This window comes from Schistocerca nitens, chromosome 7 (genome assembly GCF_023898315.1).
Source record: "Schistocerca nitens isolate TAMUIC-IGC-003100 chromosome 7, iqSchNite1.1, whole genome shotgun sequence".
In the NCBI taxonomy this organism is placed as follows: Eukaryota; Metazoa; Arthropoda; class Insecta; order Orthoptera; family Acrididae; genus Schistocerca; species Schistocerca nitens.
The window spans coordinates 467,665,976-467,682,350 of NC_064620.1; the positions used below are offsets into that span (position 1 = coordinate 467,665,976).

The 16,375-nt window shown below is 39.3% G+C and overlaps 1 protein-coding gene across 2 annotated transcripts in view; it reads right to left on the reverse strand.

Moving 5' to 3' along the window:
• LOC126195058 (protein Spindly-like) overlaps window positions 1-16,375 on the reverse strand; it is a 138,913-nt gene that overhangs the window by 53,796 nt on the left and 68,742 nt on the right. For both annotated transcript variants that reach the window (XM_049933504.1, XM_049933505.1), the window contains exons 5-7: window positions 10,269-10,478; window positions 10,042-10,143; window positions 9,834-9,946 (exon numbers count right to left, since the gene is read on the reverse strand). In XM_049933504.1, the coding sequence (XP_049789461.1) occupies window positions 9,834-9,946; window positions 10,042-10,143; window positions 10,269-10,478 (425 nt within the window). The remainder of the gene's footprint in view (window positions 1-9,833; window positions 9,947-10,041; window positions 10,144-10,268; window positions 10,479-16,375) is intronic.

The following is a 16,375-nucleotide window of genomic DNA, read 5'->3' on the forward strand; positions in this document are numbered from 1 at the left end:
TCTCTGAAAATATTGAATTTCTGAAACTGAAACTTTACCAGTGTTCATTGAGAACATGTGTGAATGTTCATACAAAATTTCATCAAAATCCATGATGGTCATGTGGGAACATTTCTCGATATTAGACCACTTGGCACGGAATGGCCCTGAACTGAAACCACTCATGAATGACTTATCAGTCCATCAATTCACTCCATCATCCTCCAATTCCTCAGCAAAATCTGTTTCAACACCATATCCTTCACCTGTGGAAAACGAGTCAACAGAACCTATACAGCAGCTTTTGGATCTGCAAAGGGATTCCCACAATTCGTGTATAAATAACCAATGCGATCATCCTCCAAGTTCCCTTGCATCCTCATCAGCTTCAGAAACTAATTCACTGAATAGTCCTCATTTGTTTTCCTTAGGGTAGTAGAAATTTAACTGTATTATTTACTTATTTATGTATTTATCTTTCAATTACTGTAGTAGTAAAATAAAAATGCTGTCCTTAAAACTTCATGTTTATTTGTGTTCTGTGTACTTTTCTTTAACCTACCTTAAAAAAAAAAACAGCCAGTCGTTCTTTGGTTGAAACTGATACTCTCCAGAAAGTGTATTTTCTCAGTCTTGGTTCCAGTTTCTTTAAAAGTTCACAGAAGGTGTACTGCGTCATCCTAAAATATTCATAAAACTTAGTCTCATCATCTATGAGATGATAAAACAATGTTCGAAACTCTCCCTGTACTGGTCTTGTTTTCCAGGCACTGTGGATCCACAATTTTCTTCTTGCTGATTGCCTTCGTTCTTTTTCCTCTTCATCTAAAGCAAGTGCTGTAAGTCCTAATTCACCATTACGAAAATTAGTGATCATGTTTTACAGCTTTCACAAACAGAAACACAGGTCACCGTGTCCGAGTCACTACAAGGAATAACAAAGACGCGGACGTGCCCTGGTCATGTGTGGCCCCTGCAGGAACGGACCGGAGCACGGCCGTCACTCGTCCGATGCTCGGCCCTGACGTGTGTCCCGACCTTTAGTGTACTGAATTTCAGTCAAATGTGAGACTATGAGCTGGAGCCCCTGGTTGAACTGACATGGAATGACCCATCCGTTACTTGTTTGAAAGAATGTATGTATTGGGTTGGGGCTTAAGTTGATAGCGGTTTTCCGTGAGTTTAATGAACACAATAGACAACAAAGAGTTCTGTCATCAATAATATATTCTCCTTCACTATTTGTAACAGTTTGCCAATGCTGGGATAACTTTTTGATTCTGTGACTGTAGAAATCACATGGTTTTGAGATAAAGAACTCTTCGAGCCATGTTCGGAGCGCATTTTCATTCCTGAAATGAAGTTCTTTGAAGATTGCTCGATAGAGGGCGAGAAAGGTCAAAATCTGAGGGCACAAGATTAGGTGAGTAGGTGGGTGCGGAACGACTTACCAATGCAACTCCTGAATAATGCTTTTTGTCAGCCAAGAAGGATGTGAGCGAGCATTATTATGGAGTAGCATCACTACATGCTAGTCTTTCTGGTCGTCGTTCTCGGACTGCATCTGCAAGACATTTCAGTTATTGACAATAAATGTCAGTGGTGATGTGTACACCTCAGGTCAGCAATTCATAGCACACCACACTGCAGCTGTTTCACCAGATGCATAACATTATCATTTCTGGATGGACAAAGGTCTTTTTACAGGTAGTTGCTGCTTTGTTTGGGGTCAACCATTCCTTTCTTTTCCTTATGTTAACATAATGACATCATTTCTTGTCACCACTAACAATACAGGATAGGAACTGTTGGTGGTGTTCATGAGCCAACTGATGATCAGCAAGCAGAGATGTACACATGGCCAACAGCTGATTTTTGCAATTTTGACTTTGAGCCTGTGGTACCCATACACGTGATTTTTTTAATCTTCCCTATTGCATGCAAATGTCACATGATGGTGGAATGATCACAGTTCATCACATCTGCCACTTTTCGAGTACACCGAAATAGATCATCATGGATTAATGTGGTTAAATGATCTACATAAAACCTCTAACCCCTCTTAAAATGAGAAAACCATTTTCTTGCCATGCTGTCCAATGGCATTATCCCCATATACAGAACAAATGTTTCTGACTGCCTCTGCTTCTATTGAACTCAAACAGAAGAATATGTCTGAAATGTTCTGATCTGTCCACTTGACAAACTGTTTTCTAGTGTTACAATTCCACCCACTATCCCCAAATGACAAAATATAAACTCAGATATCAACAATGAACTACATATAAAAATGAAAATTAATAAATGAACCCATAACAACCACAATACCAACAAAACGCTATGAGCTTACACGCATCCATCTAATAATTAGTCTCGCTGAAAAAAATTTATTTAAAGAAAAAACCATAAAATTACAACAGTTACAAAAGGCAGATTACAGAAGACGTCTGCATAGACAAAAGACAATTAGATTAATTATCGTATACCTTAATGGGAACATTTTGTTATCTACTAATGAAAGAATAACCTGTATCAGTCCACAAACATATCTCTCACAAATCCTGTTTTCAAAAGAAGCTTTTGAATCTGAGAAACTTCTAATACAAATTTTAAATTAATCTGAAATAACAAATATTATCATTTTGTAACAGTAAAACAACAGTTTCCAAGAATGCACATTTTTGTTGAAATTTGTCTTAGAAAATTATTGTACTTAAAATGTGTATTTTTCTAGAATGTTCTGCCATGAACTATGCTATAAACAGAGATTAGGTCATGTGACGATTAGTCAGTTGCATGTTTCTGATGTATTCAAAAATTGGCATCAACCACTCTTGCCAAGATCAGCTCAATAAATTGTCTTTCTGTTGTGTAATTTCGCAATGACTTTGTAAGCAATGTCTTGGAAGAAAATAAATGACATGAATTAAAATGGTGGAAAGTGTTTCTATTCATGCAATAACAAATCTGATGCTGTAGACAACAAGACTGAGATGACCTGTGAAGTACCTATAAGGCTCCCAGATAAGTACATTCACTTAGTATTTGTAATTAATCCCTTCCCCGGTTATAAGTATACAGTGGTTTCAAATTACACCAAAAATGCACTCAATACCATTTATGCTCAACTTTATGGTTATAGCTTGTCCGGGAGGGAATGTTATAATTATGGTTGCACGCACACACGGTGGGGTGGGGGTGGGGGGGTGGGGAGAGGGGGGGGGAGAGGAGTGTGTGTGTGTGTGTGTTTTTTTTTTTTTGAAAGGTACTGCAACCTCTGCATTCGTATCTGACCTGATTATTGTGTTTTCGTATTAACTTTCGTGCAGTGTTTATTAGATGGAGTGGGTATCCTCTTCTCCATTTCGCTTCCAAGTTTTTCTTTATTAACTTTATAAAAAAAGCTTCATCCTGATCGACAAATGCTAAGAGTGTTTCTCGACTGAATTCTGAATGTTTTTCAATGATCTGTTTCATTACAAATATTGCATCTGATTTTGATCATCCTCTACAGAAACTTACTCGTTCTTCTCTTAATAAACGATCCTAAAGCATTATATGCTCTGTCCATTAAGTTAATCCCTCTCTTTTTAAACAGCACTGAAACTTTTGCTTATTGACACATTCTCTGTATGATACTTTCGTTCCATCACCAGTTTCTTATCAACACTCGTGGCAGTACGGAACAGGAATTAGTGCACACGGCCAACGAAATGAAATTGATTTATTAATCTATGAAGGACACACAATACATACAAGGTGTGTGAGAAAAATGAAGACTGACAACTCTGTGAGCGATGTGGCAACACTGAGTTTTCCTACTTGTGTAGATTGGTGTATTCATCACTTCCAGATGCTTGGTCCAAGTTTCAGTTCCATACAGTCATCTCATGATTTCTGAAAGCACCATCAGTGAAGCTGTGTTTTTGTTGTATGTTTTGAAAAGGAACAGAAGAATTTTTCGAAGGCCAAGAACATATTATTGAAGATGAACCTCATTCAGGCACAGCTTCCATGTCAAAAAGAAACAAAAAGGTGCATGCTCTTGTGAATCAGACCTAACAATAAGGATGACAGGTGACTTAAACACTTTCACCACACATCGAATTTTGAACTAAGATTTGCACATGTGAAAGGTTTGTGCCCAAATGATACCAAAAAACCCTGAAGAAATGTGTGTGTTGATCTTTTTGAGAAGATTGCCAACAGTTCAGTCATGTGATCAGAGGTGATTAATCCTCACTGTTTGGGTATGATTCTGAGACAAAGCAGCAAAGTGAGGAGTGGCACACTGAGACATCTCCTCCACTGAAAAAAGCTCAAACGAGCAAACCAAAGATTACAACTTTTTTTTTTTTTTTTTTTTTTGGGGGGGGGGGGGGGCAGCGGCAGTAGGGCTATTATGCATAAAGAATTTTTTTATGTCAAAAGGCATTCCTGTTACACAGAACCACTATTCACCTGATCTGAGCCCTTGTGACTTTCTTTGGAAAATGTCTTAAAAGCACATCAATTTGGGATTCGGGGAAAATATTCAAAAGAACATTACAGACAGGTGAAGCCTTTCAGCAATGCTAACAAGAATGGGAACAATGACTCCGCCATTGAATAGTTGCTGAAGGGAACTACTTTGAAGTGGACAATATTGTTGTCTGAAAAAAAAATTGGTATGTAAATAATCTGTCATTACTTCTCTCACACAACTTTTAAGTATACAGGGTGGTTCATTGATAGTGACCGGGCCCAATATCTCACGAAATAAGCCTCAAATGAAAAAACTACAAAGAACGAAACTCGTCTAGCTTGAAGGGGGAAACCGGATGGCGCTATGGTTGGTTGGCCCGCTAGACGGTGCTGCCATAGGTCAAACTGATATCAACTGCATTTTTTAAAAATAAGAACCCCCATTTTTATTACATATTCGTGTAGTATGTAAAGAAATATGAATGTTTTAGTTGGACCACTTTCTTCACTTTGTGATAGATGGCACTGTAATAGTCACAAATGTAGAAGTACATGGTATCACATAACATTCCGCCAGTGTGGACGATATTTGCTTTGTGATACATTACCCGTGATAAAATGGACTGTTTACCAATTGCGCAAAAGGTCGATATCGTGTTGATGTACGGTTATTGTGATCAAAATGCCCAAAGGGCATGTGCTATGTATACTGCTGGGTATCCTGGAAGACATCATCCAAGTGTCCGGACCATTCGCTGGATTGTTACGTTATTTAAGGAAACAGGAAGTGTTCAGCTACATGTGAAATGTCAACCACAACCTGCAACAAATGATGATGCCAAAGTGAGTATTTTAGCTGCTGTCGCAGCTAATCCGCACATTACTAGCAGACAAATTGCGCGAGAATCGGGAATCTCAAAAACGTCAGTGTTGAGAATGCTATATCAATATTGATTGCACCCGTACCATATTTCTATGCACCAGGACTTGCATGGCAACGACTTTGAACGTCGTGTACAGTTCTGCCACTGGGCACAAGAGAAATTATGAAACAATGACAGATTTTTTGCACGTGTTCTATTTAGCGACGAAGCGTCATTCACCAACAGCAGTAATGTAAACCGGCATATTATGCACTATTGGGCAACGGAAAATCCACGATGGCTGTGACAAGTGAAACATCAGCGACCTTGGCGGGTTAAGGTATGGTGCGGCATCATGGGAGGAAGCATAATTGGCCCCCATTTTATCAATGGCAATCTAAATGGTGCAATGTATGCTGATTTCGTACGGAATGTTCTACCAATGTTACTACAAGATGTTTTACTGCATGACAGAATAGCGATGTACTTCCAACATGATGGATGTCCGGCACATAGCTCGCGTGCAGTTGAAGCGGTATTGAATAGCATATTTCATGACAGGTGGATTGGTCGTCGAAGCACCATACCGTGGAACGCACGTTCTCCGGACCTGATGTCCCCCAATTTCTTTCTATGGGGAAATCAGAAGGCTATTTGCTATTGTGATCCACCGACAACGCCTGACAACATGCGTCAGCGCACTGTCAATGCATGTACGAACATTACGGAACGCAAACTACTCGCTGTTGAGAGGAATGTCGTTACATGTATTGCCAAATGCATTGAGGTTGACGGACATCATTTTGAGCATTTATTGCATTAATGTGGTATTTACAGGTAATCACGCTGTAACATCATGCGTTCTCAGAAATGATAAGTTCACAAAGGTACATGTATCACATTGGAACAACCGAAATAAAATGATCAAATGTATCTACGTTCATTATTTTAATTTAAAAAACCTACCTGTTACCAACTGTTCATCTAAAATTGTGACCACACGTTTGTGACTATTACAGCGCCATCTATCACAAAGCGAAGAAAGTGGTCCAACCAAAACATTCATATTTCTTTACGTACTACACAAATATGTAATAAAAAATGGAGCTTCCTATTTAAAGAAACACAGTTGATATCCGTTTGACCTATGGCAGTGCCATCTAGTGGGCCAACCATAGCGCCATCTGGTATCCCCCTTCAAGCTATCAGACAAGTTTCGTTCTTTGTAGTTTTTTCGTTTGTCACTTATTTTGTGAGATATTTGGCCCGGTCACGATCAATGGACCACCCTATATAATCTGAAGAGGCATGAATTATCCTACAGAAATGGTGTATCAGATGTTGCAAAAGGCAAACAGTGCAGCAAAATATGTGTAGTTCCTCAGCAACACTCCCTGCTGCGCTGAACTGAAAACAGAGTTTTGGGCCTCTCTGGTAGGAAATATTCACTTTAAAACTTGCAATGTGTTTTTCCTATGTTTGACATTTTAATACATTATAGGCAAATATATTGGTAGTGGGTATCTCAAGTTACAGAATTTTTAAATAACAAATTTAGAAAGTTCTTATTTTTCTGAAATAACTCTCCAGCCAAGATAAACTTACAACAAAAAGCTTAGATTAATTCTGAAGTTCTCTTTCATCTTCATTAGAAATTGCTTTGACAGGCAACAAAGAGCGATACTGATTTCATAAGCAGTACTATTGACGAGAGGTTCCAAGTGCTGTGGAATACACGATTAGCCTATAGTGGCCGTAAACTGCAGCAGTCATAAGGCTGTGTCGGCCCCCTGCTGGCAAGGCACAAAATATGTTCAACCCCTTTAACCAGCCTGGCAGGCAGGATGCTCAGCCCTGGTAGCCACCAAAGAGTTAACTTCCCCCAGTGTATCACCCTACCCTACATAATGGAGGCACTAATACTTCCAAAAGTTAGGATAATTTATGTACTTTGATGTGCGTCTACTGGCAGTACTGAAGATTTGTATGCATATGGTCTCTCTCAATGTCAATTTTCTCCATGGTATGTAAAACTGTTGGATCAGTGACACTTGAGCTCTACAATATTAATGAAAGGCAGTATTACTGTTTTCTAGAAGAGGAGCCAGTACAGGAGGTGTGAAGCACCAATTTTCTTTTTCTTTACAGATTATAGAGTCATGGTATAAAAATATTCAGGGAACCTTAACTCCACCAACAAAATTTCAGAAGTTTTCTAGAATATTTTCCAAGTATTTTGGTATAAGGCATCCTTAGTCTCCAGTGGCTCACTGCTGATTAATGGTGTAAATTATTATTTACTTGGTTTGTTACTCTAGTTATCTGAGTATCTGTGAAAATATCTTCACAACTGTAAAACAGCTCGTAATATAACAAATGTATATCACAACAAGCAGAGTAACAACAATGCTTAGATGAAACAAATTCACTGTGACTCAGTTGTCTCAGTGGGAAAAGCTTAGCATAATGTCTTTGTGCTGCTCTTCTATTAGATTAAGTGCACCCATCTGCAAGGTGCACATTGTCAAACACACCATCAGTAAACCAGTCCATTCTGCTGTATATCACTGCTAATGTACAGAGGTGTCCAGAAAATTTTGCATGGTAGCGTAGTCCATTGTTTTCTCTACATATCTTGGCTCATGTTTTCCAGCAGATGACAGTGCAGCAGTGAATGAAGTAAGATTGTCATCTGAGCAATGCAAGGCCTTGTGGAAGTGATACTGTAAGTACAAAAACACGCTGGAGGTACAACGGCAATGGTGTAATGCATATAGAACTCAGCCATCAACAGTACAGCAATTTATCATATTCGGGATAAATTTGAAGTCGACGATACTGTTCAGGTGACTCGGGTTGAAGGATGCGAGTGGTTTCAAGGCATACTTTGTGAGGAAGGTTATCTGGCCTGATGACGCACAATTCAAAGGATTCTTGAAAATCCTCATGTTCACTTTGACAAATATGTCAACCTACCAGGCATTGATGTGTGGGTGATGTGGTGTGGTCTGTCATCGTGCAGTCTGATTGGCCCATTCTTCTTTGAAGGTACCGTAATTGGCTAGGTGCATCTTCATATACTGCAAACATTGATTTTACCTGCTATCCGAGAAGTGTTTGGAAATGAAAGATTTTACCTACAACAAGATGGCACTCCATGTCACTACCAAAGAGATGTCAAAGCCTACTTGCATGAAAATCTACCTGGATGATGGATAGGTCTAAGAGGAGTTGTTGAGTACCCACCACCATCTTCAGACATGACACCTCTTGACTTCCACTTAAAGGGGACCTTGAAAAATGAAGTTTATCAACAGAAGCCAGCTACACTGAATGAGCGACGAGAAACCATCAAGGTGTCCTGTGTGGCTATCACACCGACAACACTGACAGCCGTACTTCAACCAACAGTTCAGCAGAATCGAAATCATTTGGCCCCCAATGGAGGACATTTTAAATGCATAAAACGGAGCCCTTCCCTGGTGCAAAAATTTAAACGGTATGCCACTTTGTTCCATTAATATTGACTGTCAAAGAGTGTGTACATTTTTCTGGATCCCTAAGTATAACTAACACTGCTACAAAACCGAAACAGAGATAGAACAGAGCAGTACTAAATGAAAACCTGAGGGCAAAGAGCAAAGTGATCATTACTATTGTGAACAATAAGTTCTGTGAGCTAACTGAAGAAGTTCGTTCCCAAACAAGGCACACACATCACATACTGTCAACATTTGCATTGTTGTCCATGAAGTTTTAGTGCAATAAAGATACAAAGGTACTGCAGGGTAAGAAATCAAAATACGATTACGTACTCCATAATGAACCACTGGAAATCACAGGTTGTTTATGCCAAAATACTCAGAAAATATCGATGTATAAACTCCAAAATTTTGTTGGTGTTCATTTTCACCCTGTATGGAAGTCTATAGAGGAGATACATAGTGATTAGAATTATTGATACTGCTCACCCTATAGTGGGGCTGGGACTAGGGCCAGCAAATCTGCCAATTCTGTTTTACAAAGATTGGTCCACTTACCAGTTAGTGCCACTTTCTCTGTACTGTATAGGCTATGCTACAAATTACAAACGGTATCCACTCTAATGCTGTCAGTTTACACTTCATCCATACCCCATAAACCACCTTACTATATGTAGCAGAGGGTGTTTCCAGTAGCACCATAATTTCCCCTATTTTCCATTTCAATCAATCACAAATGGTACATGCAACGAATGATTGTTGGTGAGTTCCTATGCTATCTCTGATTTTACAATCATGGTCATTTTACAAGATGTGCGAAGGACAAACCAGTACATTGCCAGACTTCTTGGAGCATATCTTTCGGAATTTTTAGAGTAAACCTCTTAAATAATAATACACGGAACAACATACTGAAATGATAAGACAGATCAGAGACATTTAACACAGGACTCAATTGCAAGCTATTAAGTGGAAGACACTGAATTATTCCAGTAGTGTTAAAAGTAAAGAAAAATAATCAAGAAATACGGAAATCTATCTTTACCTCTCTTTCTCCACTAAGCGATCAAATGTCTTCACCGACTCATAATTATTGCCAAGAACAATGGGTAGAGCAGCTTTTTCTTCTACCCATGCCCTTTGTGCGGTTTCTAGATCCTAGAAACATTAACATACTTATCACTTCTTAAATTCTCTGAGCACTTATTTTTCTTTTACATGCTTAGTTAAAAATGGAAAGAGAAAAGCATTACCTTTAAACGTTCTTTGTATGCTGTGAGTTGTAACTGCAGTTCCTTGGTTGATACTTGTTCTTTGGTTTGGGCCAAGTCTTCACACAGTCTGCCTTTTTCTTTCTACAAGCAGGAAAATTTTGTTGCATGTACCTTTAATTAACTTAATTACTACAGTTAAGTTCAATGATAGAGCAATCTATTGTGACAGATCAGGAAATATGGCAATAAGTTGCATAAGTACTGACCAGAAGCTTCCTAAAGGTTAAGAATGTCTGCAAATGGCGTTTTTGCAAAGCCAAAAGCTGCACCTTCTGCTTCTTGATTTGATTTTCCAACTGCTGTCGACCATCTTCCACTTCAGCAAATAGTGAATTTCCTTTTGATGAATGAGTGTTCACTTTTGCTTTGAGTGTTTCGAGTTCAACTTTCATTAAAGCATTTTGTTCTTGAAGAGCCTACAGATAGAAAATATATGTAAATGTGACATTGTATACACTACTTTTGAATGAAATGCCACTTAGTAGAGACAATGATACATTAACTAAAAGTAGTCCCATCATAATTACATTGTTACTGTCATATTTTATAAAAAATAGAGGGAAACATTCCACGTGGGAAAAATATATCTAAAAACAAAGATGATGTGACTTACCAAATGAAAAGTGCTGGCAGGTCGATAGACACACAAACAAACACACCCACAAAATTCAAGCTTTCGCAACAAATGGTTGCTTCATCAGGAAAGAGGGAAGGAGAGGGAAAGACGAAAGGATGTGGGTTTTAAGGGAGAGGGTAAGGAGTCATTCCAATCCCAGGAGCCTTTACAAATGTCTGCTTGTGTCTGTGTATGTGCGGATGGATATGTGTGTGTATGCAAGTGTATACCTGTCCTTTTTTCCCCCTAAGGTAAGTCTTTCCGCTCCCGGGATTGGAATGACTCCTTACCCTCTCCCTTAAAACCCACATCCTTTCGTCTTTCCCTCTCCTTCCCTCTTTCCTGATGAAGCAGCCATCGGTTGCGAAGCTAGAATTTTGTGTGTATGTTTGTGTTTGTTTGTGTGTCTATCAACCTGCCAGCGCTTTCGTTTGGTAAGTCACATCTTCATGTGAAAAAAGTGTTGGTATAGACTCTGCACTATAGTAATGCCAACTAAAAGTACCTTCACCAATGAAGTGCATAAAAATGTACTTAGAAATAGATGATAAAGAATGCCTCCATCAAAGACTGCCCTGACTTAGTCATAAGTTAATTGATAGGTGTGGATAGGTTTGACTTATTTTAATGCTCTAGCCATGAACATATTAAAGGCCCAGTGGACTAGGTAATGCATAATTCTTTTAAAATTTGACTTCATGTTCTTGCTAGAAGAGACTTTATTCAAGATGAGGACACAATCAGCACTTACAAAGCTATCTTTCATAAAACTCACGATTGTGAAATTTTTTCCAGTAAGCCTTATGTAAGGAACTTGTGTTGCAATGATTCTAAGGTGATTAATTCTTTTATTGTGGGGGATGGATTCAAAAATTACTAACTGCAGCCATATTCTGTTGAAACTATCACTTACACACTTACAAACAAAACAGTTCCAAGCATTTGACCGATACTTTAAAAAGTCTCAGGTCACAAAGACAGAAACGGCTTCAGTGTAGCACAAATTTTGGCAAACAGTCAACGCAGACTTGAGCTGCATCAGTAGACAGAATTACTCCAAAGCACCTTGTTTGGAGAATTCAATAAATCAATTATGTATTTTTGTTAAATTGCAGGCTGAGAAGCAGTACCAGTAACTTTGGAACGAACAGTAAGTTGTATAAATAATATACCATTCATTACTTGTTAAGCTGCAGTTTTGACAATCCAGTGAGTATTTTTCATCACTAAGTAAACCATTTGCACCTAACTTAAGATGTGATTGCTGGTAAACGTAATTAGGATACACAAGTCAACTGTTCATGAAATAAACTAATAATAATCATCATCAACGTCTCTGGATAGTGAGAGAGAGGAAGTTATCTTGCATGGCACAAGAAGTGAACCTGCGAGATAAAACAGCTATTTGGTTCAGCATAATAGAAGAGTTCTCTAATGATCAGCCCAAAAAGCGGAAGGAGGTGGGACACAGTAAGACACACAGAAAACAGCGTGACCACATGGTATTTACATGTGTGAGATAAAGAAGATGGTTAAAAAAAAAAAAAAAAGACAGCCACCATCACAGCCTACAAGCTCCCCAGATTTAACGTGACCATGAAGAATAGCACAATAAAAAAGACTAAACGAATTTTGTCATTTCAAATGTGCTTTACTCTCAATTGAACAGTACACAGTACCACAAGGCAGAAACAAGGACCTGTGACATCTTAAAGTCCCTCAAAATAGTCTCCCAATGAATACACCACACAGTGCCAACACTCTGGAAGACGCCAAATACCTGTGGCGGCACCATGAATGAATCATTTTACCTCATGCATCACTACTAAGGTAATGTCTTCATGTATTCGAAAGCGTCTTCAGTTTTGGTATGAGGTTGTAATCGCAAGGTGATAAGTCCGGCGAATATAGTGGATGCTCTAGTACTTTCTATCTTCATCTGAAAACACGTTGCCCTGTGGCTTCTCATGTTGACCTGAAAAATTAATGTATCATGTAGACCTTCAGCATGTTTCTCCCGAATAACTCGTTGTGATTTGACAGTAGTATAGTGCATTAGTTTGTCTGTGTGGGATGAAATGGCACAAACCCACTCCTCTAATGTGAAACTATGATGACCATTAACTTGACAGGAGAGGGAATGCAATTAAATTTCTGCCTGCAAGGTGAATCTGGATGACGCCATTTCTCTCTCTCTCTCTCTCTCTCTCTCTCTCTCTCTCTCTCTGTCTGTCTGTCTCCTCCTCTCTCCTAATATGCTAGATGCACATGACAAGTTTTGTAACAGTCCACTTTTCTACCTCAGTTAGTACACAAGACAATCTCTTTACACGTGTGTAGCATGTTGTGTAAAATCCTGTAGATTGCTGCCTTCTCAACACTAGCATGGCACTGTAATTACTGCAGCATCCATCTTCTGTTGTTTTCCAAGTGTTGGACAATCTGGTACAAGCACAGACCGCATGCACAGAGGCCACCCGGATAGGTGCATGTTGGCCATTGCATCACTGCCACACCTGAGTGCACTTACCCACCGAGCAACTGTTCGGTATGGTAGAGCAGTGTGTCGTCCTGCTTCCAAATGTTCTTCGTGTCATTGTCATGCTTTCCTTCTGTGGTTACCTGCAATCTTTTTGTAAGAGCACTGTTGAAGTCAGATAACATCCATCCTAAATGGCTGCTCAACTCCCACTTTTTGTCTCTCTTCACACTTCATTCTCCTTGTAAGCGTTGCCATCAAGCATAACCAGTATGTATACGTGGACAAGGAAAAAAAATTCCTTGATTATTCCCGGATAAAAACACACTTTCTCCAGGGTGAAAATACACTTTCAAATGACAGTATTCTTTTCCTCAGAACTGTAAAACTTATCAATCCTTTGAATAGCTATCTATACAAGGGCGAGGTACTTGAGGGCAATATTATGGAAATGGAAGAGGGTGTGTGAAGAGTTTGACAGAGCACTGAAAGACCTACGTCGAAACAAGGTCCCGGGAGTAGACAACATTCCATTAGAACTACTGACAAAACTCTACCATCTGGTGAGCAAAATGTATGAGACAGGCGAAATACCCTCAAACTTCAAGAAGAATATAATAATTCCAATCCCAAAGAAAGCAGGTGTTGACAGACGTGAAAATTACCGAACTATCAGTTTAAAAACTCACGGCTGCAAAATACTAACACGAATTCTTCACAGACGAATGGAAAAACTGGTAGAAGCCAACCTCGGGGAAGATCAGTTTGGATTCCGTAGAACTATTGGAACACGTAAGGCAATACTGACCCTACGGCTTATCTTAGAAGCTAGATTAAAGAAAGGCAAACCTAAGTTTTTAGCATTTGTAGACTTAGAGACAGCTTTTGACAATGTTGCCTGTAATACTCTCTTTCAAATTCTGAAGGTGGCAGGGATAAAATACAGAGAGCGAAAGGCTATTTACAATTTGTACAGAAAGCAGATGGCAGTTATAAGAGTCGAGGGACATGAAAGGGAAGCAGTGGTTGGGAAGGGAGTGAGACAGGGTTGTAGCCTCTCCCCTATGTTATTCAATCTGTATATTGAGCAAGCAGTAAAGGAAACAAAAGTAAAATTCGGAGTAGGTATTAAAATCCACGGAGAAGAAATAAAAGCTTTGAGGTTTGCTGATGAAATTGTAATTCTGTCAGAGACAGCAAAAGACTTGGAAGAGCAGTTGAACGGAATGGGGAGCATCTTGAAAGAAAGATATAAGATGAAGATTAACAAAAGCAAAACGAGGGTAATGGAATGTAGTTGAATTACGTCGGGTGATGCTGAGGGAATTAGATTAGGAAATGAGACGCTTAAAGTAGTAGATGAGTTTTGCAATTTGGGCAGCAAAATAACTGATGACGGTCGAAGTAGAGAAGATATAAAATATAGACAGGCAATGGCAAGGAAAGCGGTACTGAAGAAGAGAAATTTGTTAACATCGAGTATAGGTTTAAGTGTCAGGAAGTTGTTTCTGAAAGTATTTGTGTGGAGTGTAGCCGTGTATGGAAGTGAAACATGGATGATAAATAGTTTAGACAAGAAGAGAATAGAAGCTTTCGAAATGTGGTGCTACAGAAGAATGCTGAAGATTAGATGGGTAGATCACATAACTAATGAGGAGGTATTGAATAGAATTGGGGAGAAGAGGAGTTTGTGGCACAACTTGACAAGAAGAAGGGATCGGTTGGTAGGACATGTCCTGAGGCATCAGGGATCACCAATTTAGTATTGGAGGGCAGCGTGGAGGGTGAAAATCATAGAGGGAGACCAAGAGATGAATACACTAAGCAGATTCAGAAGGATGTAGGCTGCAGTACGTACTGGGAGATGAAGCAGCTTGCACAAGATAGAGTAGCATGGAGAGCTGCATCAAACCAGTCTCAGGACTGAAGGCCACAACAACACCACCACCAACAACAACATAAATGTCTGATCTTCTGGGCTCAAAATTTTTCTAAATGGTCGTCCTGAAAGAGTTGATTTTTTAAATGAGAGGCAAATGCTCTGTGATTTAAGAAATTCATTGGACATTCTCACACATAGTTCAGCTTGCGTTAAAGGAATTTTACTTTGAAAGTAACACTTTTCAAACAACCTTTCGCAATATTTTCCTGTGACCTGTTAGAAATAGGTTCGCTTCAGCAGTTGCCAGAGAGAGCCGGGTAACAGGCATCACCGCACTTGCGCAGCTACGATGGTGCAGGAAGCCTGTATGCTCATGTGAGTAAAACATTAAAAGATCTTACATTATGTCATAAAAGAAACAAGACATCAGAGGATACTCCAAGAGCATCGGAATTTCGTGAACCATACCAAAAGGCATAATTCGGCTTCCGTGCACATTCTTATGTCCAGATTCGGATGTAAGTTTTCTTTGAGTACAGTAATGTTTTATCTCATGTTTGATTCTTTATTTACACTAGGCTGCTTTACAGTCTCACTGAGGCCGAAATCTAATCTTACCTTTCTGGGCAGGGTGCCATTGCCATTCATCTTGTAATGAAAAAGGTAGATTCCTCCTTAGTACCTACCCGCACTCTTGTTCTCACCTTTGATAGAGTGGTGCTTCATTCCATGCTCAAGCAGGCTGTGAAATTATCACTGTCCGGACGTACATTCCGAACATGATGCACGGCTACCAGTGTCATCGTTTTAACTACTGTAGAATCTCTTGCCGACACCCAGCCAAATTTGTCACCTGTGCAGGGATGCGCCATACGTGCCACAAAATGGAAATGTCCACTTGAAATGCACCGAACAATTGAAACTAGCCAATCGTGTGGAATTAAACACTTCGATTCAGTGGAGAAGATTAGTAAAAGCCAAATTTCTTCGGCAAACTGACAAAAATAATTTCATTTTTCTGCAAGGCGATTAACGCTTGACTGTCAGAAAGGTGGAAATAAAATAACATTTGAAACTAATAACACATATTAGCTTTCCGTAATTATGTGAATGTATTTTAATCCACTTCATAGCTCCCGGCCACAGAAATCCGTTTTGTTTTCATGTGACGTGAGAGCAATCAGCCCAGGATCTATGATATATCCGAACGGGGGCAATACTAGATAGTGGTGCCGCACCGCACCCCTGGCGCTTTTGACGTAGGACGCCAGAAATTAAAAAAATCTATTTTTCACAAATATGTTCATTTTGTAGCACACATCTTTCTGTAGAGTCT